General features: G+C 32.5%; 1 protein-coding gene across 1 annotated transcript; it reads right to left on the bottom strand.

Moving 5' to 3' along the window:
* Positions 1–27,424, bottom strand: LOC141295670 (acid phosphatase type 7-like). Its single transcript, XM_073826924.1, has 15 exons — positions 27,355–27,424; positions 25,477–25,532; positions 25,147–25,269; positions 22,619–22,819; positions 22,356–22,538; positions 20,012–20,037; positions 13,829–13,926; positions 10,259–10,321; positions 7,784–7,898; positions 6,362–6,475; positions 6,151–6,217; positions 4,145–4,212; positions 3,980–4,051; positions 2,073–2,210; positions 1–1,997 (listed from the first exon to the last, which is right to left on the bottom strand). Exons 3-15 carry the CDS (start codon positions 25,259–25,261, stop codon positions 1,932–1,934), a joined length of 1,326 nt encoding a protein of 441 aa, XP_073683025.1. The 5' UTR covers positions 25,262–25,269; positions 25,477–25,532; positions 27,355–27,424; the 3' UTR covers positions 1–1,931.
* Between the last annotated feature and the right edge of the window lie 190 nt (positions 27,425–27,614).

Genomic DNA, 27,614 nt, shown 5'->3' with positions numbered 1-27,614 from the left:
ATTTATTTAAACTAAATAGAAATTATATGTCTTTTGCAACAGTTTTGTAAAATGCATTAAGTTACAAGCATTTTAAAGCATTTTAAAGTTGTCCAAATAAGTTTCTTAGCAATGCATGTCACTATTAAAAAATTACATTTTGATATATATATATGGTAGGAAATGTATAAAATATCTGCATGTATTGCAATGCATTCTGGTATAAAGCAGGTTATTTAGGGGCCGTTCACACAGAACACATTTTGCATTGCACTGTATTGCTTTTACAATTTTTTATTTACTTATTTTTGCAAACAGTTTTGTAGACAGTTTTGTTTTAATCACTGAGATGTAAGATTTTTATAGTTTTTTTATTTATGGGATTTATTAAAAAATATTTTCTGTTGTAATACTTAAAATTTTAGTAATTTAGTTGCATGCCTTTGTTTTTTTTATATGGTTTTTTAACTTTTGCAACAGTTTTGTAAAATGCATAGTTCAAGTTAAAAGATGCAAGTATAAAAGCATTTTGAGTTGAGAAAGGTTTTAACACATTGCTTAAAGCCTTTTATTTGTAATGCATTATAAAGATATTCATAATGTGCATTGTAATGCATTATACCCTTACATAAATAACTGAAAATGCATTATAATAGTTGGAGGTTTGTTGTGCATTGTTCTTTCTAAAAGTTGTTACTGTGTTTAACTGTGGTTACAATTATTCATGAGATCACATGATGCATTATAAGCTGCGTTTTTAGGCATGCATTAAAACTACTTTTATAATGGTTTATATATAAAGGCTTTAGGTTTAGTTTTTAAACCCTGTGTTTATGTTTTTAATCATGTTGTGTGTGAACGGCCCTTTAGAAGGCAGCAGAACGTTTCAGATTTTTTTGTGATGCTCAAAATGTTGACTAAGAAGGAAGCTCACTAGGTTTGGGAACAGAGTTCATGGTTTTAAAAAATCAAGTAGATTACATACTGTAGAGTACTTTTTCTCCTTATTAAAATATAATCATGTGTGACCCTGGATTACAAAACCATTGATGCATGGTTTGTTAGGACAATATTTGGCTGAGATAAAACTATAAATCTGGAATCTGAGGGTGCAAAAAAATCTAAATATTGAGAAAATCGTCTTTAAAGTTGTCCAAATGAAGTTCTTAGCAATGCATATCACTAATCAAAAATTACATTTTGATATATTCACAGTAGAAAATTTACAAAATATCTGCATGGAACATGATCTTAATATCCTAATGGTTTTTGGCATAAAAGAAAAATCGATAATTTTGACCCATACAATGTATTTTTGACTACTGAAATATACCCGTGTTACTTAACACTGCACTGCAAAAAATACTTTTCTTCGATTTTTTGTCTTGTTTCCAGCCAAAACATCTAAAAATTCTTAAATCAAGAAGGATTTCCTAGACAAGTAAAAATTGTCTTGTTTTCAGAAAAAAAGTCAAAATTAAGTGAGTTTTTGCTTGAAATGAGCTAAATAATCTGCCAATGGGGTAAGCAAAATAATGTAGTTTTCTGCTTAAAATAAGATTGTTTTGTTTACCTCATTGGCCGATTATTTTGCTTGTTTATGCATTTTGACTTCTTTTTTCGGAAAAGAAGACTTTATTTTTTAATAATTTTTACTCGTCTAGAAAATCCTTCTTGATTTTTTGGATGGAAACAAGACAAAAAATCTAAGTAAAAACATTTTTTGCAGTGTGGTCCTATGGTCCAGGGCCACATTTATAAGTTTGAAATAGACATTTTAACCCGCATTCAGTCCATCCAAACAAACACTCTGAAGAAACCTGTTAGATGAAGCAGAATATGGTCCTGCACAGTAAAACTGTCTGGAAGGTGTCTGAAGAACTCAAAGCATGTGCTGCTGGAGATTGTCTTGTAGTGCATCTCACCGTCGACTAGGGTTAACATCGGCATCTTCAGCGCCAGGCGTCCGCTCCGTGTTTCTCCTTCACCAGCATCATCTGATCGATAACTTTGCCGTTCTGCAGACGGTCAGAGACAGCTGGAGTTAGACATCAGACGTCTCACACATGAACTCTGAGTGAAACGTGAGTTACCTGGTCATCAGACACCTGCTCCAGGTACAGGTGTGTGGTGTTGATCAGACGCATGCGCGTGTAGCCGTAATCTGTGCTTCTGAACGCGCTCCAGTCGCGAGGTTTAGGGATGAAGCCGTCGTGTTTCTCTCGACAGCCCTGAATAAAACCAAATCACAAATCTGCTAAAACACCACCACATGGCATGCCGTATCCCACAATGCAATGCACTGCACTCAATCTGACCGTCTGTTTCCAGTGATGAACGAGCTGGAAGTCATTTATTTATGTAAAACTGAATTTAAAAAGCAAACATGCAACATGATGAGGTTATGTGACAACAAACTGCACTGCAAAAAATGCTTTTCTTACTTAGATTTTGTCTTGTTTCCAGCCAAAATATCTAAAAATAATTAAATCAAGAAGGATTTTCTAGACAAGTAAAAATTATTTTCTTGTTTTCAGAAACAACAAGTCAAAATAAAGTGAGTTTTCGCTTAGAACAAAAAAAATAATCTGCCATTGGTGTAAGCAAAAAAAAATCTTATTTCAAACAGAAAACAAGATTATTTTTCTTACCCCATTGCTTGTTTCCAGCAAAAACAAACTTAATTTTGACTTGTTTTTTTTCTGCAAGCAATAAAATCATTTTTAGTTGTCTAGAAAATCCTTTGTGATTAAGAATTTTTTGATGTTTTGGTTGGAAAAATCTAAGTAAGAAAAGCATTTTTTGCAGTGTGAATACTAAATGTTTATTGTTGGACAAAAGAAGCTGGTGGATGATTTTTATTGCAATGCATTCTGGTATAAAGGAAGTTATTTAGAGGCCATTGCATTGCATTTCACAACTTTTGCATTATTTTTCTGCATAAATGCATGCTAGACAGTGTTATTTTAATATCACTGAAATACTATTATAATTTTACTGATAGTTAGAATTAATTTTTTCATTTTAATTTTAGTTTTACCAAATTTGTGGTCATTGTTTGTCTGTATGGTTCTAATTTAACCGGGTTCTCAGAATGTTCTGGCAAGGTTTTCTGGCAAGGAATGTTCTGAACAAATGTTCTTCCAGGAACATTCATAGAATGTTTGTCCAAACTTATCTGGTTTTTAATAATGCTCTTAAACTGTTATACAATGTTCCTGGAACTTTTCTGAATCATCTTTTGCAAATGTTACAACTAGTTTTTGAACATTCTGAAAGCATTTAAAAGTAAAATTCCCATAATGTTGCAAGATAATAAAAAGTAACGTTCACATCCAAGAAAAAACTTTTGAATGTTTAAAAACAAGTTACATTTTTAAACCTAACTGGATGTTAGCAAAATGTTCTAAAACATGTCTTTGACGTTTTGTCTGATTTGTAAAAAATATTGAAATCAAAGTTTGTTGTGATTCTCCTCATACACTGCAAAATATGCTTTTCTTACTTAGATGTTTTGTCTTTTTCCAGTCAAAATATCTAAAAATTCTTAAAGCAAGAAGGATTTTCTAGATGAGTAAAAATTATTTTCTTGTTTTCAGAAAAAAAAAGTCAGAATTAAGTGTTTTTTCTTACCCCATTGGCAGATTTTTTAGCTTGTTCTAAGCAAAAACTCACTTAATATTGACTTGTTTTTACTCATCTTGCCTAGGAAATCCTTGATTTAATAATTTTTAGATATTAGTAAGATAAGTAAGAGAAGCATTTTTTGCAGTGTTGGTTTGTGGATTAAACATTTAAAATTACTATTTTAAAATCTCTATGGAAAAAACAATGGGTGTACAGTAATGCACTCTGTATGTGCTGCTCAACATACTATTTTAATAAATAGCACACAGTGTAGTATAGCAGTATAGCATACAGTAATCTAGTACTCCTTTAGGAACAGTGCCATTCTAAACCCTCATGAGACTAATGTTATTGGCGTTATGGCGATACTCACGGCTGAACCTGTGATGATGTGAACAGGTGCTTTAGGATTCACATACGGCTCTTCAGAGCTTCCGTTAAACACCTGCAAGACACAAACACACATCACATCTGATAGAGTAAGTTCTCAATGCTAGAGCTGATGCCAGAGCACTTTCAGATCAGTTCAGTGCTTTACCTTGTAACCGTAGACAGGCCAGAGTCTCTCATACGTGTGTTCATGAGCCCAGAGCTCCAGATCCACTCCTGAAACACACACACATACAGCATCTGCTGATCCATTCTGAGCCAGTTTAGGCTTAGATTTAGATTTTTTAGATTTAGATTTTTTTGTCTTGTTTCCAGCCAAAATATCTAAAAATTCTTAAATCAAGAAGGATTTTTTTCTTGTTTTCAGAAAAAAAAAATCTAAATGAAGTGAGTTTTTGCTTAGAACAAGCAAAAAAATCTGCCAATGGGGTAAGAAAAAAAATCCTATTTCAAACGCAAAACAAGATTATTTTTCTTACCCCATTGGCAGATTATTTTGCTTGTTTCAAGCAAAAATGCACTTAATTTTGACTTGTTTTTTTCTGAAAACAAGACAATTATTTTTACTCATCTAGAAAATCCTTCTTGACTTAAGAATTTTTAGATATTTTGGCTGGAAACAAGACTAGAAAAGCATTTTTTGCAGTGTAAAGATTCATTGTACAGATTGAGAAACACCGTCCTGTCATTATTTATATATACCACCATACATCCAGCTGATTAATCACAGTATGTTAAGATCAATGTTACAAGTTTTTCAAATGTTATGTTGAAATATGCAAATGAAGCATTCATCTAATTAAATATGCACTGATTTGCATACATTTCCAAAAAAGAAATCTAAACGTTGCATTAAGCCAGATTTAAAATACTAGTTTGATGTTATTGAAATATATATATTTTTTTTATTTATCAAAAAAGTTTTTGCTTAAAAATCTGCAAATAGGGTAAGAAAAAGAATCTAGATTTTCCTTTGAATTAATAACACTGCAAAAAATGCTTTTCTTACTTAGATTTTTTGTCTTGTTTCCAAAATTCTTAAATCAAGAAGGATTTTCTAGACGAGTAAAAACAGTCTTGTTAAAAAAAAAGCAAGTCAAAATGAAGTGAGTTTTTGCTTGAAACAAGCTAAATAATCTGCCAATGGGGTAAGAAAAAAAATCTTATTTCAAACGGAAAACGTTTAATTCTGACTTGTTTTTTTTCTGAAAACAGGACAATAATTTTTACTCATCTAGAAAATCCGTCTTGATTTAAGAATCTTTAGATATTTTGGCTGGAAACAAGACAAAACATCTAAGCTAGAGAAGCACTTTTTGCAGTGTGAGCTGGACTTTTTTCTTGTTTTTAGCTAAATCTAACAGAATATTGACAATCATTTCAGTAAACAAAACTTAATGTTATGTCATTGTGCATCTCTAGTAAATGTATCTTGATTTAACAAAACTTAGATATTTGTACTGGAAAACAAGATGACATACAGTCATTGCAACAAAAAGAAAAAAAAATCATGTTTTTAGGAGTAAAATGTATAAATCAGTGTGAATGAAATATGAACAAACCTTCAGAATATAGAAAGGAATAAAACTGTTAAATTTGGTGTGAGTAAGAGAAGAAACTCCTTCAAAACATGGATTAGAATTTAAATCAACAGATGCAAATAGAGAAAGTGCAATAAAATAAACACTTAAATGAATGTTTTCTTTCCACTAGTCTGAAAGAAGACATGATATGACAGCAAAAGAGACCAGTGCTGAATCCTCTCACTGGAAAAAAAATGCTTTCTTACTTAGATTTTTGTCTTGTTTCCAGCCAAAATATAAAAAAATTCTTAAATCAAGGAGGGTTTTTTAAAAAAGCAAAAATTATTTTCTTGTTTTCACAAAAAAACAAGTCAAAATTAAGTGACTTTTTGCTTAGAACAATCAAAATAATCTGCCAAAATTAATTTTAAACAGAAAACAAGATTATTTTTCTTACCCCATTGGCAGATTATTTAGCTAGTTTCAAGCAAAAACACACTACATTTTGACTTAATTTTGAATAAGTTTTACTTGTCTAGAAAATCCTTTTTGATTTAAGAATTTTTAGATATTTTGCCTGGAAATTGGACAAAAAAATGTAAGTAAGAAAAGCATTTTTTGCAGTGCTTACCGTACTGATAGAATAAATCCTCCAGTCCAGGAGCAACAGGTTTTGTGTCATTGCGTCCAAGTCGAACCTAAAACAGGATAATCAATCAAACAGCAGACACAACCAAAGACAACCAAGCTGATCTCATCTTTAGATGTCACTAAAACAAAATCACTGAACTGATGAACTGACAGACATTCAGAGGCAAAGCATCAGATTTCAGATCACATACGTAGCTCTGGAAGTGTGTGCAGTCGTCTCCGTCATCATCGGAGCAGTACATGGGTCTGTGTCCCATCGTGATGATCCACGGCCGCTGCGCTCGGTTCTCAGGACGGTTCGCTTCCTTTATCAATGACAGAAAGAAGCACAAAAACACACAATACTGCATCAAGATTTAAAGAATATTCCCTTGATTTAGTACACTTCCAAAACTAAAATTTACAGATAATTTTCTCACCCCTTGTCATCCAAGATGTTAATGTCTTTCTTTTCTTCAGTTGAAAAGAAATTATGTTTCTTGAGGAAAACATTGCAGGATTTCTTGCCATATAGTGGACTTCTATGGGAAGTTTGAACTTCCAAAATGCAGTTTAAATGCAGCTTCAAAGAGCTCTAAACAATCCCAGCCGAGGAATGAGGGTCTTATCTAGTGACATTTCCTAAAAAATTGACAATTTATACACTTTTTAACCTCAGACTCTCATCTTGTCTAGCTCTGCGTCAAATCTGTGTACTCCGGTTCAAGACAGTTAGGGTATGTCTAAAAACTCCCGTCTCATTTTCTCCTCCAACTTCAAAATCATCCTACATCGCTGAAGAAGTACCGACCCAGTGTTTACAAAGTGAACGTGCAAAGAAGATCAAACGGCCTTTACCTAAAAAGGTAAAATGTAGGATGATTATGAAGGTTGAGGAGAAAATGAGATGGGAGTTTTTTCCTCAAAAAACATAATTTCTTCACGACTGAAGAAAGACAGACATGAACATCTTGGATGACAAGGGGGTCTTGGACATCCTGGATGCAGATGAGTGTTTATTCATCAGATTTGTAGAAATGTGTCACTCCATCACTGTCTCACCACTAGATCCTCTGGAGTGAATGGGTGCCGTCAGAATGAGAGTCTAAACAGCTGATAAAAACACCACAATAATCCACAAAACCACTCCAGTCCATCAGTTAACATCTTGAGAAGACAAAAGCTCAAACAAATCTATCATCAAGACATATTTAACTCACATCCAAGTCTATAATCCATATTAACACTTCCTCCAGTGAAAAAGTGGTCTGGTCTGAATCAGGAGAGAAATCTGCACAGATCAAGCACTGTTTGTGGCTGGATTTAGATGTGACTTTTTCACTGGAGGAAGCGTTATTATGGATTTCAGACTTTGAGTTAAACATGTCTTAATGATGGATTTGTTTGAGCTTTTGTCTTCTCCAGATGTTAACTGATGTACTGGAGTGGTTTTGTGGATTATTGTGATGTTTTTATCAGCTGTTTAGACTCTCATTCTGACGGCACCCATTCACTGCAGTGGATCCAGTGGTGAGACAGTGATGGAGTGACACATTTATACGAAACAAACTCATCTACAGCTACAGTAAAGTGTATTTGTGAGCATCACAGCAGCATGTGTAGTGTTTCTGTACCTGTAGATCCGCCTGAAGCCACTCATACTGTCTGAAGAGCAGATCCAGGCCGTATTCCAGATAGAAATAGACTTCAGTGGAAAAGGAGATGATATGAGCTGGCCCGACGTTCCAGCTACACGCACAGTTATAAACATGCTTCAGTCTTCAAAAACTGATTGTGCAAACACTGAATGTTTCTTCAGACTGGAAAAAACAATCATCCAACAAAGCGGAGCTGGAATCGTCATCCTCTGTGTTTAAAGCAGAGCCTCAGTAGTTTTTCCAGCGTTCTCCCTTGAGCCCAGATATATCGCCCTCTCAATTATGACGTTCCAGCTCAGAGATGATTCTGAGTTTTCCCAGGGAAGCATAACAAACGTACTGAACTGACTATAATCTGCACCTCACGACCTTTCGCAAATCGTTTATCCAGACATTATAATTGAGCTCATGTGAGGAAACACAGAATAAAAGAGGGAGAGTCTTTCTAGCTTCTTTCATTATAGTCTAATTGGAAATTTCTGGGAAAAACGTCATGGCATTTAAAGATATAATAGATATAAAGTACAAATATAGCTGCTAGCAGCAATTACCAGGGTTCGAGGAAATAAGGGCTTTATGGCTTCTATGCTGTTAGGACGTAGGCCAATTGGCTGACACCAGAACACATGATGCATGAGTTTAAATAGATTCGTGAAGTTTAGAGTTTTCTTATATAAGGATGCACAGGTTTTGGGTGACCATACTATTAAACGACCATGTTATAACTCTCCAAATGCAAATGTTCAACTTTTTTTTTTTTTAAATAATTATTGATATAGAGAGTCCAGAGAATTGTACTGCAGTGGTTTTATTGATTTTCAGTTAAAAACCTAGGACTAGGTCACAAAAGTAGTTTTTTTTTTTACATAATATCAAATATTTAAAGATAAGTTGGATTGACATTAGTGTTCCAAGAGGTAAAGTTGTTCAGAATGAGAGGATCTATCGTATGATATGAAGATCTAGTGAATATATAGTTGAATTTTTTTTAGCAATTTAAGGCCATTTACCATATAAATCTTGTGTTTTTGTAAGCCTTTTTAACTGTTATAGTGCCACCCATGTTCCGATCTCCATGAAACTTTGCATGCTTATTAAGAATCATCTGACACATGTTTTCACCAATTTTTGTAAAGTTTTGAGTTTTTGTTTAAGTTTTATGGGCTTTTGGGTACATGCCCCTTTTCTAAATGACCCCATCAAAGCTAACCAAAGGACAAAATTCAACATTTTTTTTGATAGTTATTGATCTAGAGAGTCTGAAGAACTGCGCTGCAGTGGTTTGATCGAGATTAAGTGAAAAACCTAAGGCTAGTTCGCAAAAGTAGGTTTTTAACATAACTGTGAATATTTACTCAACGATTTGATTGACAGTAATAGTTCTTGAGGATATGCATATTGTGTGGATGTGTGAAACACCATGTGATTACAGAGGCAAAAGTTCTCATTAGCACCAACTAGTGGCTGATTACTTTTTCAATTCTTATAGACTTTTAGGGCCATGAACTGAACATGCCCACTGAGTTTCGCTGCGATCGGCCTCCATTAATCTTGACTAATAGGTGCTCAAAATTTATTGGCCGATGTTTTTTTAGATACGCAAATGTCCTCATAGACCCTTGTGGCACGTTGGCCAGAGACACCGCATACCAATTTTTAAGTCGACTGGACTAACGGTTGTGTAGTTATAGTTATTTTTATGTTTTTTCCCTCTCATAGTGCCACCAAGTGGTAAAGCTCTGAATTTTTTTTAGTTTGACCAAAGATTGAGCTCATACACATATGTACCAAGTTTGGTCAAGATCTGATTCCATTCATAAGTTGCAGCCATTTTAGTGGCCCCGCGTCTTTCGAAGGTTTTGGCGTCCTTTTCGACCACGAGTCGAAAGTTCAACTTTTTTTTTTGATAATTATTCATATTCACTATCCAGGGAACATTTGTGCACTGGTTAGGTTCTGATCCGGCGTAAAACCTAGAACTAGTTCGCAAAAGTAGGTTTTGAATTTACTTTAAAATGGTGGGAAAACCAGATCTCGTAGAGCAAATCTGATCTTCTTTCTTTTAATTGCCTTGACCCAAGGATTACAAAAATACATGTTTGGGTCTTTGGCAAACGGTCTAGGGGTTATGAGCAGTTTTACACTTTCGATCGCTGTAGAGCCACCTATAGGCCGATTGGGTCAGGTCTTTGTGCCTGAGTACCATCTGACAAAGTTTCAGTTCTCTAGGCCTTACGGTTTGGTCTGCATGACCAGTTTTACCAGAGGAACAACAATAAAAATCCTAACAATTACAATAGGGTTTCAGCACTATGTGCTCGAACCCCTAATAAAATAAGCACTTGTTTTCTTTCCATTAGGATGAAGAAAAGGAGTTTTTGATTACAGTAGTCTGCATTGTGAGATATAAACAGCAAGATATGGCCTTGTCTTGAGTGTGAGCGTTCGTACCTGTACCACAGATTCTCCGTGTGTCCCGGCATACTGAAACGACTCCTGTAGTGGGAGAAATTACTGGAAAAACAAACACAGACAGAAAATCACAGACTGAAAGCCACAGCAGCCATTACTGAATTACACACTGAACATATTTAGGCCTTCAAACGAAACAGAAACACACTAAATGCTCTAGTGTTTCACAGATTAATTTAGCTCATAAAAGTGAGATACGGGGGGGGGGGGGGTTCACTGTCGTTGACCCCTAGAGTATGGGGTCAAAGGTCAAGAGGATGCGGGGGTCAGGATCTTTTTTTTTTTTTGCATTTCCGTCATTCTGGTATGGATGTGCTGAGATCTCACAGGGGTCATAAAGTCAAGGCTAGGAAAACAACAGGCCAGACGTTACAGAATGAAATATTTCAACACAAATACGAATTACAGCCCTGACCTCAAAAACCAGCCCCATGCATAATCAATCATGTTTAACATTAGAGTTATTGAGTCCATCCAGAGGTTTGTGACTCCCTCCAGTGGTCAACAGGCAAATTACTAACAACCGAACTACTTAAAATACATGAACACAGGGGAAAAGTCAGCAGGCTGTCTTCTAAATCACTTACTAAGATGGATGTGAATCTGAAAAAATGCAGTGCAAAAAGTATTTTCGTCTCACCTTAACATTCTTAAATCAAGATATGTGTGACCCTGGACCACAAAACCAGTCATAAGGGTCAATTTATTTTTAAATTGAGATGTATACAACACCTATCTAAAAGATAAATAATTGCTTAATAAGCTTTCCATTGATGTATGGTTTGTTAGGATAGGACAATATTTGGCTGATATACAACCATTAAAAAAACCTTTAAAGTTGTCCAAATGAAGTTCTTAGCAATGCATATTACTAATCAAAAATTAAGTTTTGTTATATTAATGGTAGGAAATGTACAAAATATCTTCATGGAACATGATCTGAATATCCTAATGATTTTTGGCATGAAAGAAAATTCAATAATTTTGACACATACAATGTATTTTTGGCTATTGCTACAAATATACCTGTGCTACTTGAGACTGGTTTTGTTCTCAGGGTCACAAAAGTTGTTTAATATCATTTTAAAATAGACATTCTATTTGATAATTTAACAAATATAAATGAGTGTTGGCAGATATCGGTTTTAATTTTAAGCTTAAACTCATTTCATTTTGATCAATTTCTCTTTTTATCTTCTCTCATTTTGCAACTGCAGTAAATGTGTCTTGATTTAAGTTTAGACATTTGCACTGGAAAACAGACAAAAATACTGAGCAACAAAATCATTTTGCTTCGTTTAGTGATGTCTAGTTCGATTTTGATTCAGAAAATCTTACAAAACATGCATGTGCAAATGTGGAATCAATAACTCATCGTGACAACGGTGTTTACTCAAATAGACGCCTGTGGGGTTAAAATTATCTCATCTCATCCTGATGTTCATCTGGTGATGGTTTATCTAGAAACATCTGACTGACGACACTAAACTTCTCTCTGAACGTCACATCATCACCATCATGTCAGGCATTGGGCTCTCGCTCAACAGGGTCAAACGTCCATGTGGCTTTGATTTAATGTCCCAGAATCAAATAAACCTTTGACTGGACGTTCTCTTCTGTCTGCAGCGAGAGCTGAGGAACATTTGCTGCATCGGTCCATCCGACACCACAGACACAAAAACACTCACTGCTTCTTATTAAACACTCTCGTAACACTCTGTCAGTGTGCTTTTGGGTCAATCTCAGGGAAACATGCTTGAGTAACCTCAAAATCAAAAGAAGTGATATTTTTATTAAAGGAAATTAATCTATTTTAGGGCCATTAATATTTTAGATTGAAATATTTAACCCTCATAATGAATTTAGCCCGGAAGAGATACAGAAATATTTCTGAAAAATACATATTTTACATTTTGTACAATTATATTTGATATTATCATCAATATTGAACATCATTTTGACCGGGGCATGTATGGCATACCGTTAGGGTCAAAAATACTTTTTGTAAAATTATCGATGAAGTTATATTAGTGTCGAAAAACTTTTGTATAACATTTTCTCCATATCTTAGACACTTTTGGAATGAATTTTGTTGAAAAAAAACTAATTTTTTTAATCTGAAAGTAAAAATGAATTTAATTTGTTTGAAAACTTTTCAGAGTAATATTAATGTTGTTTTGATGTTGTTTTGTTAGAAATATATTTGTATTTTTTATCAATTTAGACTGTTTTGAGCAGTTAGGAGTTATAAATTCAAAGGAACTTAATTAAATTCTATTTATTCTAACGAGGGTTAATACTGATAATTCTCAGAATAATTTTCTCATAAATTTCATTCAATAATAACGTCAAATAAACTTTTTCACCAATGTTGAAAAAAAAAAAAAATAAATAAAATATATATATATATATATATATATATATATTTTTTTTTTTTTTTTTTTTTTTTGGGGGGGGGGGGTTGTTTTTTTGCATCAGTTTGTTTTTTTGTATCATGTTGTTTTTTTTTTTTTTGTTTTTTTTTTTTTTACATTTTATACAATTATTTTTTTATATTGTCATCATGTATGGCATACCATTAGGGTCATAAATACTTTTTGTAAAATTATCTGTGAATTTATTGGTGTCAGAAAACTTTTGTAAAACAAATTTCACATTTTCTCCATATCTTAGACACTTTTGCACATTTTGATAGAAATATATTTGTATTTTTTATACATTTAGACTGTTTTTAAGCAGTTAGGAGATTAAAATTAAAATTTAATAATTTAATTAAATTCCATTCATAAATTTCATATAATGATAACGTCAAATAAACTTTTTCACCAATATTGAAAATAAAAGAGTATATATATATATATATATATATTTTTTTTTTTTTTTTTTGCATGATAGTTTTTTTCTGGAGTGGTTCATGTATTTTAAAATTTAAAGAACTTTTAATTTTTTTTATTAATAATAAAGAGGTAAATGAAGTAAAAACATGGTAACATTCAAAACTTTTTTTCACATATACTTATTTTTGAGAAGTTGCTAAATAGATACAATATGGTTTTATTTGAAAAAAGTTATTAAATAACAATTCTTCAGGTCCAAACAGACCCGGAAAATAGTCAACAGATTCCGAACGCATTATGAGGGTTAAACACAACTGGAGGGTAAAATTGCATGTGTCACAATAATATCCCAAAGTAATCAAGATCCTAAAAAACACTGGTTTTGCAGTAGATTTGAGGCACGAGCGCATGTGTCTCGCCGGCCGTTTCTCCGTGTTCTTTGGCTCTGCCGATGTTGTTTAGATGTCGACGGCTCTTGAGCGAATCCAGACATGCGATTAAAATGACTCACGTCAAGAAAAGTTTCCCAAAAATGTTCTGAATCTCCGCTGTGGAACAGATTATTTTGTCCCAGACGGCAAAAGCGATTTCATATTGGAAAACTCTGATTTCTGAACTCTCTAACCTGGTTAAAATCTCCTGATGACAGACCTACTCGAAGACCTTAATGTTGAGATCAGGTTTAGGTTGAGATCAGGTGAAACACACTTACTAGGCCCACTCGTGGTTTCCAGGACAGGTCATATACGGCGTGTACGCAGCGATGGACTGGATCTGACGCATGAACTCATCACCGATTCGCCCATTATCCTGATTAAACACACACATACATTAATCTTCATTTTTGTTAAAATTTTATTTTTGTATTTTTATATGTTCTGTTTCTTTTTTTGTGTCTATATAGTTTTTAATTTATTTTTATTGCAGTTTTAGTTTTAGGTAACTAAATGAAAGTGAGGAATTTTGTCTTGGCAACTAGCTAAAATAAAATAAGTAATAATAATAATATTACAAATATTACAAAAACAAAGAACAAAATTACTAAAACTTTAATTAAATTTAAAATGTAAACAGAAAACAGAAAAATAATAAAAAATTATGATTATAATTAAAAACTATAAAAGTATTACATTTTTTTTTACTTGAGATTAAATAGAATAATAAACTATTTAATATTTTTATTAATGCTTGTGGCATAAAATAAAACTAAAATAAAAATTAATAAATAAATAATGAAAACACACACACACACACACACACACACACACACACACACACACACACACACACACACACACACACACACACACACACACACACAATTTAGTTTTAATTTATGTTAAAGTTATAGCAATTTTGTTGAGTATTTTGTCATTTTTTATGCTCCATTTCATATTTTTAATTATTTTTATTGCAATTTTAGTTTTAGTTATTTTAATACATTAAGTTAAACTTAATGAACATGAAGAATTTTGACTTGGCAACTAGCTGAAATAAAATAAGTGATGTAATAAAATAATAATGACAAAAACAAGCAACAAAATTACTAAAACATTAATCAAAACTATATATAAAATAACAAAAACTGAATTGAATTGAATTGATTTTGAATTGAATTGATTGAATTTATTATATAGTTTATTACAGTTAATTACAACTAAAACCATAAAAACATTTTTTGTTACTTGAAATAAAACAAATGTTAACTAAAATAGAATAATAAACTATTCAAATGTATTTCTTTAGGCTTGTTGGCAGAAAAAAAAATCTCATTGTCATTTTTCATTTAGTTTAACTAAAACTAAAACAGAAATAAAAATTAATAAAAACTTGTTGAACTAAAATGTAAAAGTAAAACTATAAATAAAATAATAAAAACTATAATAGTATTTTTTTTTATTCTATCTATTTATTACAGGTAATTAAAACTAAAACCATAAGAAACATTTTTGTTACTTGAAATAAATGTTCACATTTATTTTATTTAGACTTGTTGCCAAAAAAAATCTAATTTTCATTTAGTTCAACTAAAACTAAAAAGGCAAATAAAAATAAATAAAACTATAAAGACATTAATAAAGACATTAAAAAAATATTAAATGACAAAAATCAAAAACAAAAGGAATAAAACTTTAATTAAAATATAAAAATATAAATTAGTTCTATTAAAAACTCTCAATGACACTAAAAGAACAGGCGCATAAAGGCCCTCAGAATGGAGACTGTGATTAGAAACAGCTGTTCTGCGTTCAGTAGCTCAGCTCATAATCACTTCATGATGTCATGTTCCAAACACAATGTGATAGAACTGGCCTCATTATTGCTCACAATATTAGTCTTATGCTTGGATTAGAAGTGAACAGTGAAACCTGACAAGAGGAAGGCTGAGTATTGAACTGATTCAGTCAATACTTTGTTTAAATGCATATGAGCTGTTTTGGAGAAAAGCATCTGTAAACTAGATAAAAAAGTTTGTCGAGACAAACTTTAAGTTGGCTTGAGAAAGCCGGACCAGAAAGTTTAAAAAGTTTGGAAAATTTTAACGTTTTAATTAAGTTTGAAGGTTTTCAGTCTGAAATAGTTTGAAGTTTAAAGTAGTTTTAAAAGCTTAGTTTGATGGAGAGATAGCAAGTTTCTAACATGTTTCTAGCATGACTAACATGTTGCTAGCATGTTGTTAGCATGATTAGTAAGTTACTAGCATGTTGTTAGCATGATTAGCAAGTTACTAACATGTTGTTAGCATGATTAGCATGTCACTAGTAATGTTAGCATGTTACTAACATATTGTTAGCATCATTAGTAAGTTACTAGCATGTTGTTAGCATGATTAGCAAGTTACTAACATGTTGTTAACATGATTAGTAAGTTACTAGCATGTTGTAATATAATTCACATGATGATGAACATGTTACTTGCATGTTGTTAACATGATTTTATCACAATTAGCATGTTTCTAGCATGATTAGCATGTTTCTAGCATGTTGCTAGCATGATTTTATTAAGATTAGCATGTTACTAACATATTGTTAGCATCATTAGTAAGTTACTAACATGTTGTTAGCATGATTAGCAAGTTACTAGCATGTTGTTAGCATGATTAGCAAGTTACTAGCATGTTGCTAGCATGATTAGCATGTCACTAGCATGTTGCTAGCATGATTGGCCTGTTACTTACATGTTGTTAGCACGTTTCTAACATGATTAGCATGTTACTAACATATTGTTACCATGATTAGCAAGTTACTAGCATGTTGTTAACATGATTAACAAGTTACTAGCATGTTGCTAGCATGATTAGCATGTCACTAGTAATGTTAGCATGTTCCTAACATATTGTTAGCATCATTAGTAAGTTACTAACATATTGTTAGCATGATTAGCAAGTTACTAGCATGTTGTTAGCATGATTAACAAGTTACTAGCATGTTGCTAGCATGATTAGCATGTCACTAGCATGTTGCTAGCATGATTAGCAAGTTACTTACATGTTGTTAGCACGTTTCTAACATGATTAGCATGTTACTAACATATTGTTAGCATGATTAGCAAGTTACTAGCATGTTGTTAACATGATTAACAAGTTACTAGCATGTTGCTAGCATGATTAGCATGTCACTAGTAATGTTAGCATGTTCCTAACATATTGTTAGCATCATTAGTAAGTTACTAGCATGTTGTTAGCATGATTAGCAAGTTACTAACATGTTGTTAAAATGATTTGTAAGTTACTAGCATGTTGTAATATAATTCACATGATGATGAACATGTTACTTGCATGTTGTTAACATGATTTTATCACAATTAACATGTTTCTATCATGATTAGCATGTTTTTAGCATGTTGCTAGCATGATTTTATTAAGATTAGCATGTTACTAACATACTGTTAGCATCATTAGTAAGTTACTAGCATGTTGTTAGCATGATTAGCAAGTTACTAGCATGTTGTTAGCATGATTAACAAGTTACTAGCATGTTGATAGCATGATTAGCATGTCACTAGCATGTTGCTAGCATGATTAGCAAGTTACTTACATGTTGTTAACACCTTTCTAACATGATTAGCATGTTACTAACATATTGTTAGCATGATTAGCAAGTTACTAACATGTTGTTAACATGATTAACAAGTTACTAGCATGTTGTTAGCATGATTAGCAAGTTACTAGCATGTTGTTAACATGATTAATAAGTTACTAGCATGTTGTAATATAATTCACATGATGATGAACATGTTACTTGCATGTTGCTAACATGATTTTATCACAATTAGCATGTTTCTAGCATGATTAGCCTGTTTCTAGCATGTTGCTAGCATGATTTTGTTAAGATTAGCATGTTGCTACCATGATTAGCAAGTCACTAGCATGTTTGCTAGCATGATTAACAAGTTAGAAGCATGATGTTAGCACGTTTCTAGCATGATTAACATGTTACTAGCATGCTGCATGTTACTAACATATTGTTAACATCATTTGCAAGTCACTAGCATGTTGTAACATGATTCTATCATGATTAACAAGTTACTAGCATGTTGCTAGCATGATTTGATCACGGTAAGCATGTTATTAGCATGTTGCTCACATGTTTTTAACATCATTTGCAAGTTACTAGCATGTTGCTAGAATGATTAGCATGTTACTAACATGTTGCTAGCATCAGTTTATCATGATCAACATGTTGCCAGCATGTTACCATGTTACCATAATTAGCATGTTTATAGCATGTTGCTAACATGATTTATCACAATTAGCATGTTACTAGTATGTTGTTAGCATGATTAGCATGCTACTAGCATGTTGTTAGCATGATTAGCATGTTACTAGCATGTTGCTAGGATTATTTTATCATGATCAGCATGTTGCTAGCATGTTGTTACCATAATTAGCATTTTACTAGCATGTTGCTAGCATGATTTTATCACATTTAACATGTTACTAGCATGTTGATAGCATGATTAGTCAGTTACTAGTATTTTGCTAGTACAATTAGCATGTTACTGGCATGTTGGTAACATGATTCTAACAAAATTAGCATGTTAATAACATGTTGCTAACATGATTGTATCACGATTAGCATGTTACTACCATGTTGCTAGCATGTTGTTACCATAATTAGCATGTTACTAGCATGTTGCTAGCATGATTTTATCACATTTAACATGTTACTACCATGTTGCTAGCATGTTGTTACCATAATTAGCATGTTACTACCATGTTGATAGCATGATTAGTCAGTTACTAGTATGTTGCTAGTACAATTAGCATGTTACTGGCATGTTGGTAACACGATTCTAACAAAATTAGGATGTTACTAACATGTTGCTAACATGATTGTATCACGATTAGCATGTTACTGCCATGTTGCTAGCATGTTGTTACCATAATTAGCATGTTACTAGCATGTTGCTAGCATGATTTTATCACATTTAACATGTTACTACCATGTTGCTAGCATGTTGTTACCATAATTAGCATGTTACTACCATGTTGATAGCATGATTAGTCAGTTACTAGCATGTTGCTAGCACAATTAACATGTTACTAGCATGTTGGAAGCATGACTAACATAATTAGCATGATACTAGCATGTTAGCATGTTACTAGCATGTTCGCATAATTCTAGCATGATTAGCAATTTATAAGGATTTTACTAGCATGTTACTAGCATGTTAACATAATTCTAGCATGATTAACAATTTATTAGCATGTTGATGGCATGATTAGTCAGTTACTAACATGTTGCTAGCACAATTAACATGTTACTAGCATGCTGATAGCATGATTCTAACATAATTAGTATGTAACTAGCATGTTGCTAACACGATTTTATCGCGATTATCATGTTACTAGCATGTTGCTAACATAATTAGCATGTTACAAGCATGTTAACATAATTCTAGCATTATTAGCAACTTATTAGCATGTTGCTAGCATTTCGCATAATTCTAACATGATAAGCAATTTATTAGCCTGTTACTAACATGTTAGCATAATTCTAGCACGATTAGCAATTTATTAGCATGTTACTAGCATGTTAGCATAATTCTAGCATGATTAGCAATTTATTAACATGTTACTAGCATGTTAGCATTAATTCTAGCATGATTAGCAATTTATTAGCATGTTACTAGCATGTTAGCATAATTCTAGCATGATTAGCAATTTATTAGCATGTTACTAGCATGTTTCTAGAATGCAAGTCTATGGGATTTTTCCCAGTTTTATTGGTTATTTTTAGGAAAACCGTGAGTCGGATCAGTTAGAAAAGATATATCACACCCGGTGAGATCAGTCTGAAGATCTGGGCTGAGTTTGGAGTTGGTAGAGTTGAAGCTCTAGGAGGAGTTGATTATTTTAATCTCAGAAGAAGAAGAATATTAGGTTTAAATAGCATTTCAGTAAGTTTCCTTTCTCAAGCCAACCTAATGAATGTAGATGACAGCAGTCTATCATCTGAAAGCTCAGTCATGATCGTGATCAGTTGATGTTTTCCAGATATTTACATAATCATAACTAAACTGGGAGCAGTGGTTTTGGGAATGTTGTGGTCGGTTGTTGGGTTTTGTTGCACTGATGAGTTTTCAGACACTGTTTCCACTGAGGTCTGAACAGCTGTTTCTGTGGTTTTTGTCTCTGATTATGATATTACGGGCAACATTACACATTACCGTCAAAATGATGCGGATCATCATTTACATATTTTGATCATGACTGTTTGAATGTTCTGTACTTTTGTGCTAAATATAGACGCCTTAAAGACACAGCAGCAAAAACTGTTCACTCAAAAACAATCAGAAAATCGAAAAATAAAATGAATTCAAAATGTTAACAAAAACTATAATAGTATCTGAATGATACTAAAGTACTGTGATGTGACACTACATCTCTTACCTCATGCATGTCATACGCAAAATCCCCTGTGAAAACAATCACATGCTGTAAAGAACATTCTCCACATGCACAAGCAAAACTGAGACACTAAACTAGAACTAAAACTGGGATGACAAACTAATCTGCTCCTACTCAGTCAATAGAATAGTTCACCAAAAAATTTAACTAAAGCATTCCATCACTGTCTCACCAATAGATCCTGAGCAGTGAATGGGTGCCGTCAGAATGAGAGTCCAAACAGCTGATAAAAACATCACAATAATCCACAAAACCACTCCAGTCCATCAGTTAACATCTGGAGAAGACAAAAGCTCAAACGCTTCCTCCTAGGGATGCACTGAAATGAAATTCTTGGCCGAAGCCGAACAAAATTAAACACTGGGCCGAATGCCGAAGGCAGATTACTGAACACAGTTTTTCGTGTTTTTCCCCCATGCCAATTTTTTCTCACCATTGCATGAATTAAATTTATAGCCAATATTTGATTTTTACAGTTTTGTCTTGCTTTTCAAAAAAAGAAATCAATTACAAAACAACAATTTAAAAATATTCAAATTAATAAGTTAGTAAAATCATATTCTTTGGACATTTTTAAGACCGCCGTCTTGAATCAGGCATGTGTTTATAATGGACAAATAAATGCAGCCTTGCTGAGCAAAGGACAATGTTAGAATAAATGTATTAATAGAGCTGTTTAGAGCTATTTTTGTCTGTCTTTTGTACTGTCTCAACAGTAAAACGACAATACTAATGTTTATGAATGTTGACTTTTATTTTGTGGTAAACCCGCAAGAAGAGCTCAGTCCTAGTTTTTGCTGGCAGCAGCAGATTTGTGAATGATTGTCATCTTTGGTCTTTGAACCCTGGCTAAGGAGCTGCTGTCAGAATAAACACAATTGGTGTCTGGTGTATTAGACAACAGAACGTTCTGGAGTTGATTGACTAATGGATGATTTCAGTCATCATACAGTAACCTTTCTCTTCTCCTGAAGACATGCGATGCGCTTCTAAACAGTCTCTCGCTGTCGCTGCTTGGAATGATTTTTGCCTCTTTCTCGGACAGTTTAAAATGTTTCCACACTGACCACATGTTTGATCATTAGTGCACGCCTCTATTTGATCACGTCACCTCATTGTTTGCTATCATTTATTCTGCCTTTTCGCTTTCAGTGCATCCCTACTTCCTCCAGTGAAAAAGTGTGGTCTGAATCAGGAGGGAAATCTGCTCAGATCAAGCACCGTTTACAAGCCAAAACAGCTCTAAACAAATATGTGGCTGGATTTTGATGTGAATTATTCACTGGAGGAAGCGTTATTATGGATTACAGACTCAATGTATTTGAGTTAAACATGTCTTCATGATGGATTTGTTTCAGCTTTTGTCTTCTCCAGATGTTAACTGATGGACTGGAGTGGTTTTGTGGATTATTGTATTGCAGCCGTTTGGACTCTCATTCTGACGGCACCCATTCACTGCAGAAGATCTGTTGGTGACCAGTGTTGGGGAAAGTAACTTTTAAAAGTAATGCATTACAATATTGAGTTACTCCCTAAAAAAGTAACTAATTACATTACTTAGTTACTTTTTATGGAAAGTAATGCGTTACGTTCGTTTTTAAATCTGGGAAGGGCTTGCTTGTTTGTTTTTACTATAAAAAGTTGTATTTTTGTCAAATGTAAAAGCCTTTTCACACCAAAAGCCTCAGGCGTAGAGAAAAGTGAATTGACGTCTGTACAGTAGACCGCAGAAGAAAACATTTAAACTCTTCAGCAATAAAAAAAGAAAACAAATGATTATCTTGAGTAATTTTAGCTTATTAGTATGGATGAATTGGATCAGCGAAGGTCGGCAGGAAAGACATCGGTTAATAAAATGGGATTAAATACATAAAGGATATTTGTATTATTTAAAATATTTAATTATTGCAGGTTTGCATTACATTTCAGTGTTTTTATTCATTTTGAAGAACACTATCTGTTTTTTAGTGAGTGAGATGAATTAATGCATGTTCACATTTATTCTAGAGCTAAAGTAACATCTTACTCTTGATTTCTCTCAACATGAGGACAGGAGAGCTTTTAATCAATAAATGGGGGAAAAGTAACTCAGATATTTTCTTGTCAATTAAAAAGTAATGCGTTACTTTACTAGTTACTTGGAAAAAGTCATATTATTACGTAACTTGCGTTACTTGTAATGCGTTTCCCCCAACACTGATGTGAGACAGTGATGAAATGATATGTTTCTACTCATCTACATCTCTAATAATCATCAGCAAACGTATAGTTCATTTTTGGTGAACTATTTCTTTAATCAAGACCGTGCGTGTGTTTCGAGTCTCACCGATGTGCAGAATGACGTCGTACATCCCTATCTGTGTCTCTTTCTGCAGTCGACTCAGAGACTGAGGGTTTTCGTTACCCATGTCACCAAACAGAGCGAATCTGGGGCTGAAGCTCACGCTTTCATTCAGAGACGTGAAGTAGAAGATGTCGCTCCATCCGGCGTCACTGCCGCAGTGATACACTGAAACACACACACACGTATGTATTAATATCCCCATCATCTATGTCACACACACTGAATGATGCACGTATGAAGGTTACCGTATGAAGCCGCTGGTATCAGATCGGTCAGCGTGACGCGGTGAACATACATTGTTCTGTTCTCCGGTCCTCCATCGACAAACACGCTTGAGTTTCCCTTCGCCGTGTGACTGAAGAGTTTTCCGCCCCACAGACCGTACTCAACAATACTCTCGGTTTTATTAGCGGTGGACCATGTGACCAACATCGAGTTCTTCACACCTGAGGAAGGACGCTCAGTTATTCACATTATAATCACCTGCTCACTCTTTACTGTCACTGTGCAAAGTGCAAAAACAATGAGATATAATTTTCATGACATCCCTCGGCTAAAACTGCCATCACTGCGATGATGAAAAAATATTATATATTATTTACTGTGAGGTCTTCAAACATCAGCTGGCAAAATCATAACTGTTCGCAACATTAAAATGCCTTTAAAAAAATATTTTTTTGCTTACCCCATTGGAAGATTATTTTTGCTTGATGTTTTTCAGCATAATGTTGTTTGAAAATGTCAGTGTATTTATTATTTTATTTATTTTAGTTGATATTTGTCAGCAGAATTTTTGAAAATATCATCCAGACCAATCAAAGTTCACATTTAACTTTTTAAACATTAAGAAATTATATGATTTCAAACAGAAAACAAGATTATTTTTCTTAACCCATTGGCAGATTATTTTGCTTGTTTAAAAAAATAAAAATAAAAATAAATATTTTGACTTGTTTTTTCTGAAAAAAAAAAAAAGAAAATAATTTTTACTTGTCTAGAAAATCCTTCTTGATTTAAGAATTTTTAGATATTTTGGCTGGAAACAAGACAAAACAAATAAGTAAGAAAAGCATTTTTTGCAGTGTTAAAATATAATTCCTTAAAGAGTTAAGTGTGAACTTTGATAGGATGACATTTTTCAAAAATTCTGCTGACAAATATCAACTAAAGTAAATAAAATAATAAATACACTGACATTTTCAAACAACATTATGCTAATAAAACATCAACTAATATCAAATAAAATAAATAAAGTCTTCATACATCTGTCAAAATCATAACTGTTCTCAAAATATGTATTTAAAATATAATTTCTTAATTTTTTATAGGTTAAATGTGCATTTTGATTGATATTTAAAAATTCTGCGGAACAATTAACACAAATAAATAAAATAATAAATATACTGACATTTTTAGACAACATGATGGTGAAGAAAATCTACTAATATCAAATAAAATATTAAACTTAATGGTATTTCAACCTTCCTTCATCTGGTCTGGATGATATTTTCAAAAATTCTGCTGACAAATATCAAATAATAAATAAAAAAATAAATAAATAGACATTTTCAAACAACATTATGTTGAAAAACATCAACTAATGTCAAATAAAATATTTCAACACTCTTACCTGAAATTGTGATTACTATAATGAGGACAATTCATTATGTATTTAAACTGTGAAGTCTTCATACATCTGTCAAAATTATAACTGTTCTCAAAATATGTCTTTAAAATATAATTTCTTAATTTTTAAGGGGTGAAATTTTTAATGATTTTCATAAATTCTGCTGACAAATATAAACTAAAATAAATAAAATAATAAATATATTGCCATTTTCAAACAACATTATGCTGAAAAACATCAACTAATATCAAATTAAATATTAAATATCATGGTATTTCAACCTTCCTTCATCTGAAATAGTCATTATTGTAATGAGATAAATGATTATATATTATTTAAATTGTCAAGTCTTTAAACTATCATAATTGTTCACACTATACATCTAATTTTATGCATTCTAAATTTAATTTCTTATTTGTTGAGGTGTGTGACCTGTGCATTTGGCATTTTCAAACTAACTTCTGCTGAAAAACCTCAACTAATTTTAAATAAAATGCTAAATGACAAACAGCTGAGCGTTCCGCTGTTATATAACAGAATATTACACTCACGAGAGCCAAAAAATGACCGTCTATCACTGGTATTAGGACTATAAATCTAAGAAATCATACAATAACAGCAGAGTTTTTCCATGCAAAAACCCATCTGTCTTCGTTTTGCACCATATTGTTCTTATAAAACAGTCAGATTATCAGATGTATTCATGTAATGCACAAACTCCTTTGAGACCCTGAACAACAAAACCAGTCATAAGGGTAATTTTTTTAAAAACTGAGACTTAGGATAGGACAATATTTTGCTGAGATACAACTATCTGAAAATCTGCAATCTGAGGGTGCAAAAAATTAAAGATATTGAGAAAATCGCCTTAAAAGTTGTCCAAATGAAGTTCTTAGCAATGCATATTACTAATCAAAAATTAAGTTTTGATATATTTACGGTAGAAAATGTACAAAATATATTCATTGAACAAGATCTATCTACTTTTGTCATATAAGAAATATAATTTTGACCCATGCAATGCATTTTTGGCTATTTCTATAAATATACCCGTGCAACTTAAGACTGGTTTTGTTCATCCATGGTCATATTTGAGTGCATTAGTTTAAATCAGACAGCTGTCAGTCATGAAAGGTGAAATCTTACCTGGATATGAGATGTGCACCTGCTCAGGTTGAGTTCCGATGGGCGGCACACAGCAAACAGCAGCGATCAAAGCACACAAACACAGCAGACACAGCTCCATCTTCATCATAATCATCTCTTCATCTGATCACAACAAAACAGAAGAGAGTCACATGAGCATCACATGACTGTGTAATAGTTTACCACAAGATCTAAAGCTAAAGTGCTGACAGAAGCAGTTCAAGTTCATGCATGTGTTGTGAACTGCTTCGGGTGTCTATCAAACTTATGCACAATGGCAGAATAATAAGTGAATTATTAATTATTAATTGCTCAGAAACACTTTTTTACCTGCTTTATATCAGCTGCAGTGAGTCATGTTTTCATGGAGGACTGTATTAATCCACCTGTAATTAAACAGAGTTTTAGTGTTAGTTACAATAATAATACAGTTCTCAGATCTGTAAGATTGTTAATGCTTTTTAAAGGAGACTTTTCTGCTCATCAAAGCTGTGTTTATTTGATTAAAAATACAGAAAAAAATGTAATATTAGTGAAATGTTAATGCAGTTCAAAAAATAGTGGTTTCCTAATTTAATATACTTTAAAATATAATTTATTTCTGTGATGCAAAGCTGAATTTTCAGCATCATTACTGCAGTCTTCAGTGTCACATGATCCTTCAGAAATCATTCTAATATCCTGATTTATTATCAGTGTTGGAAACAGTTGTGCTGCTTAATATTTTTTTGGAACCTGTGACTTTTTTCAGGATTCTTTGATATATAAAATGTTAAAAAGAACAGCATTTATTTTAAATAGAAAAATGTTGTAACAATAAACACCTTGTTCTAAGTTTGAGGTCAGTAATTTTTTTTTTTTAATAAAAAGTGATAGTAAAATCTTATAATGTTAGAAAAGATTTCTATTTTGAATCTTAACTTTTTTCATCAAAGAATCCTGAAAAAAGTATCACAGGTTCCAAAAAAATATTTAGCAGCACAACTGTTTCCAACATTGATAATAAAAGTAATAAATCAGTATATTAGAATGATTTCTGAAGGATCATGTGACACTGAAGACTGCAGTAACGACGCTGAAAATTCAGCTTTGCATCACAGAAATAAATTCTATTTTAAAGTATATTAAAATAAATAATAAAATATTTTGAATTGCAATAATATTCTATAATTGTCTGTATTTTTGATCAAATAAATGCAGTCTTGATGAGCAGAAGAGACTACTTTAAAAAAACATTACAAGTCTTATTGATCCCAAACTTTTGGGATATCACAGATGAAGCCAAAACACTAAAACAACCCAAATAAATCTCTAAACAACCACGAAATACCTTATGAACTCAATATTATATGTGACACTGGACCACAGAAACAGTCTTAAGTAACACGGTTATATTTGTAGCTACAAAAGCCAAAAATACATTGTATGGGTCAAGATTATTGATTTTTCTTTTATGCCAAAAATCATTAGGATATTAAGATCATGTTTCATGAAGATATTTTGTTAATTTCCTACCGTAAATATATCAAAACTTAATTTTTGATTAGTAATATGCATTGATAAGAACTTCATTTGGACAACTTTAAAGGTGTTTTTCTCAATATTTAGATTTTTTTGCACCCTCAGATTACAGATTTTCAAATAGATGTATCTCAGCCAGATTTTGTCCTATTCTAACAAACCATGCATCAGTAGAAATCTTATGTATTCAACTTTAAAATTATGCAAAAATCTCAAATGACTCAAATAGTTTTGTGGTCCAGGGTCAGATATATATGACATTTCAAACCTGCCACACCTGAATTTGTCATTATTGTAATGAGGAAAGCCTTTTATATATTATTTAAATTATTAGACCTTTGTATATCACCTGTCAAAAATCATATTTGTTCTTAAAAACGTCTCATTTAATGCATTCAAAAATAGAATTGCTTAATTTTAGTTTAGTTCGCGTTAGTAATGACTCTAATACACTTATCATTAGAAATAACAAACACATCAGAAGCCAAACACCCACAAAAACACTAAAACAACCCAAATAAACTCAAATCTACCTGTAAACAACCACTAACACCATATGAATAAACCCTAAATAAACAAGTCAGCTAAATAAATACGTTTAAGCACTAGACAAACATGTCAAACATACGACAGATTAGAGTTAAACTAACAAAACCTAAACAAACAAGCAGCTGATTTTTTACAAACCTGTCGTTTACAAAACTGTAAATTGTTAAGTGTTTCTTCCTCAAACTGTTTCAGTTGGTCACATGACCTGTTTCTCCGTCAGCTGAGGTGCTGATCACGTGACGTACGTGTACGTGCGCGCTCTCGTCATTGTTTTGATTTTGTCCTGCAGTGCAGAAGCTCAGCGCTGCCTTGTTTTTCTGTTTGTACTTTTGTAATAATTATAATAATTGTTTAAAAATATTTATTATTTATATTGTTTTTTTTTTATTTCGCGTTTT

The sequence above is a fragment of the Garra rufa genome, chromosome 21, assembly GCF_049309525.1.
Source record: "Garra rufa chromosome 21, GarRuf1.0, whole genome shotgun sequence".
Lineage (NCBI taxonomy): Eukaryota > Metazoa > Chordata > Actinopteri > Cypriniformes > Cyprinidae > Garra > Garra rufa.
Note: the sequence above shows the minus strand (reverse complement) of the source record. Positions and strands in the feature narration are given on the sequence as shown.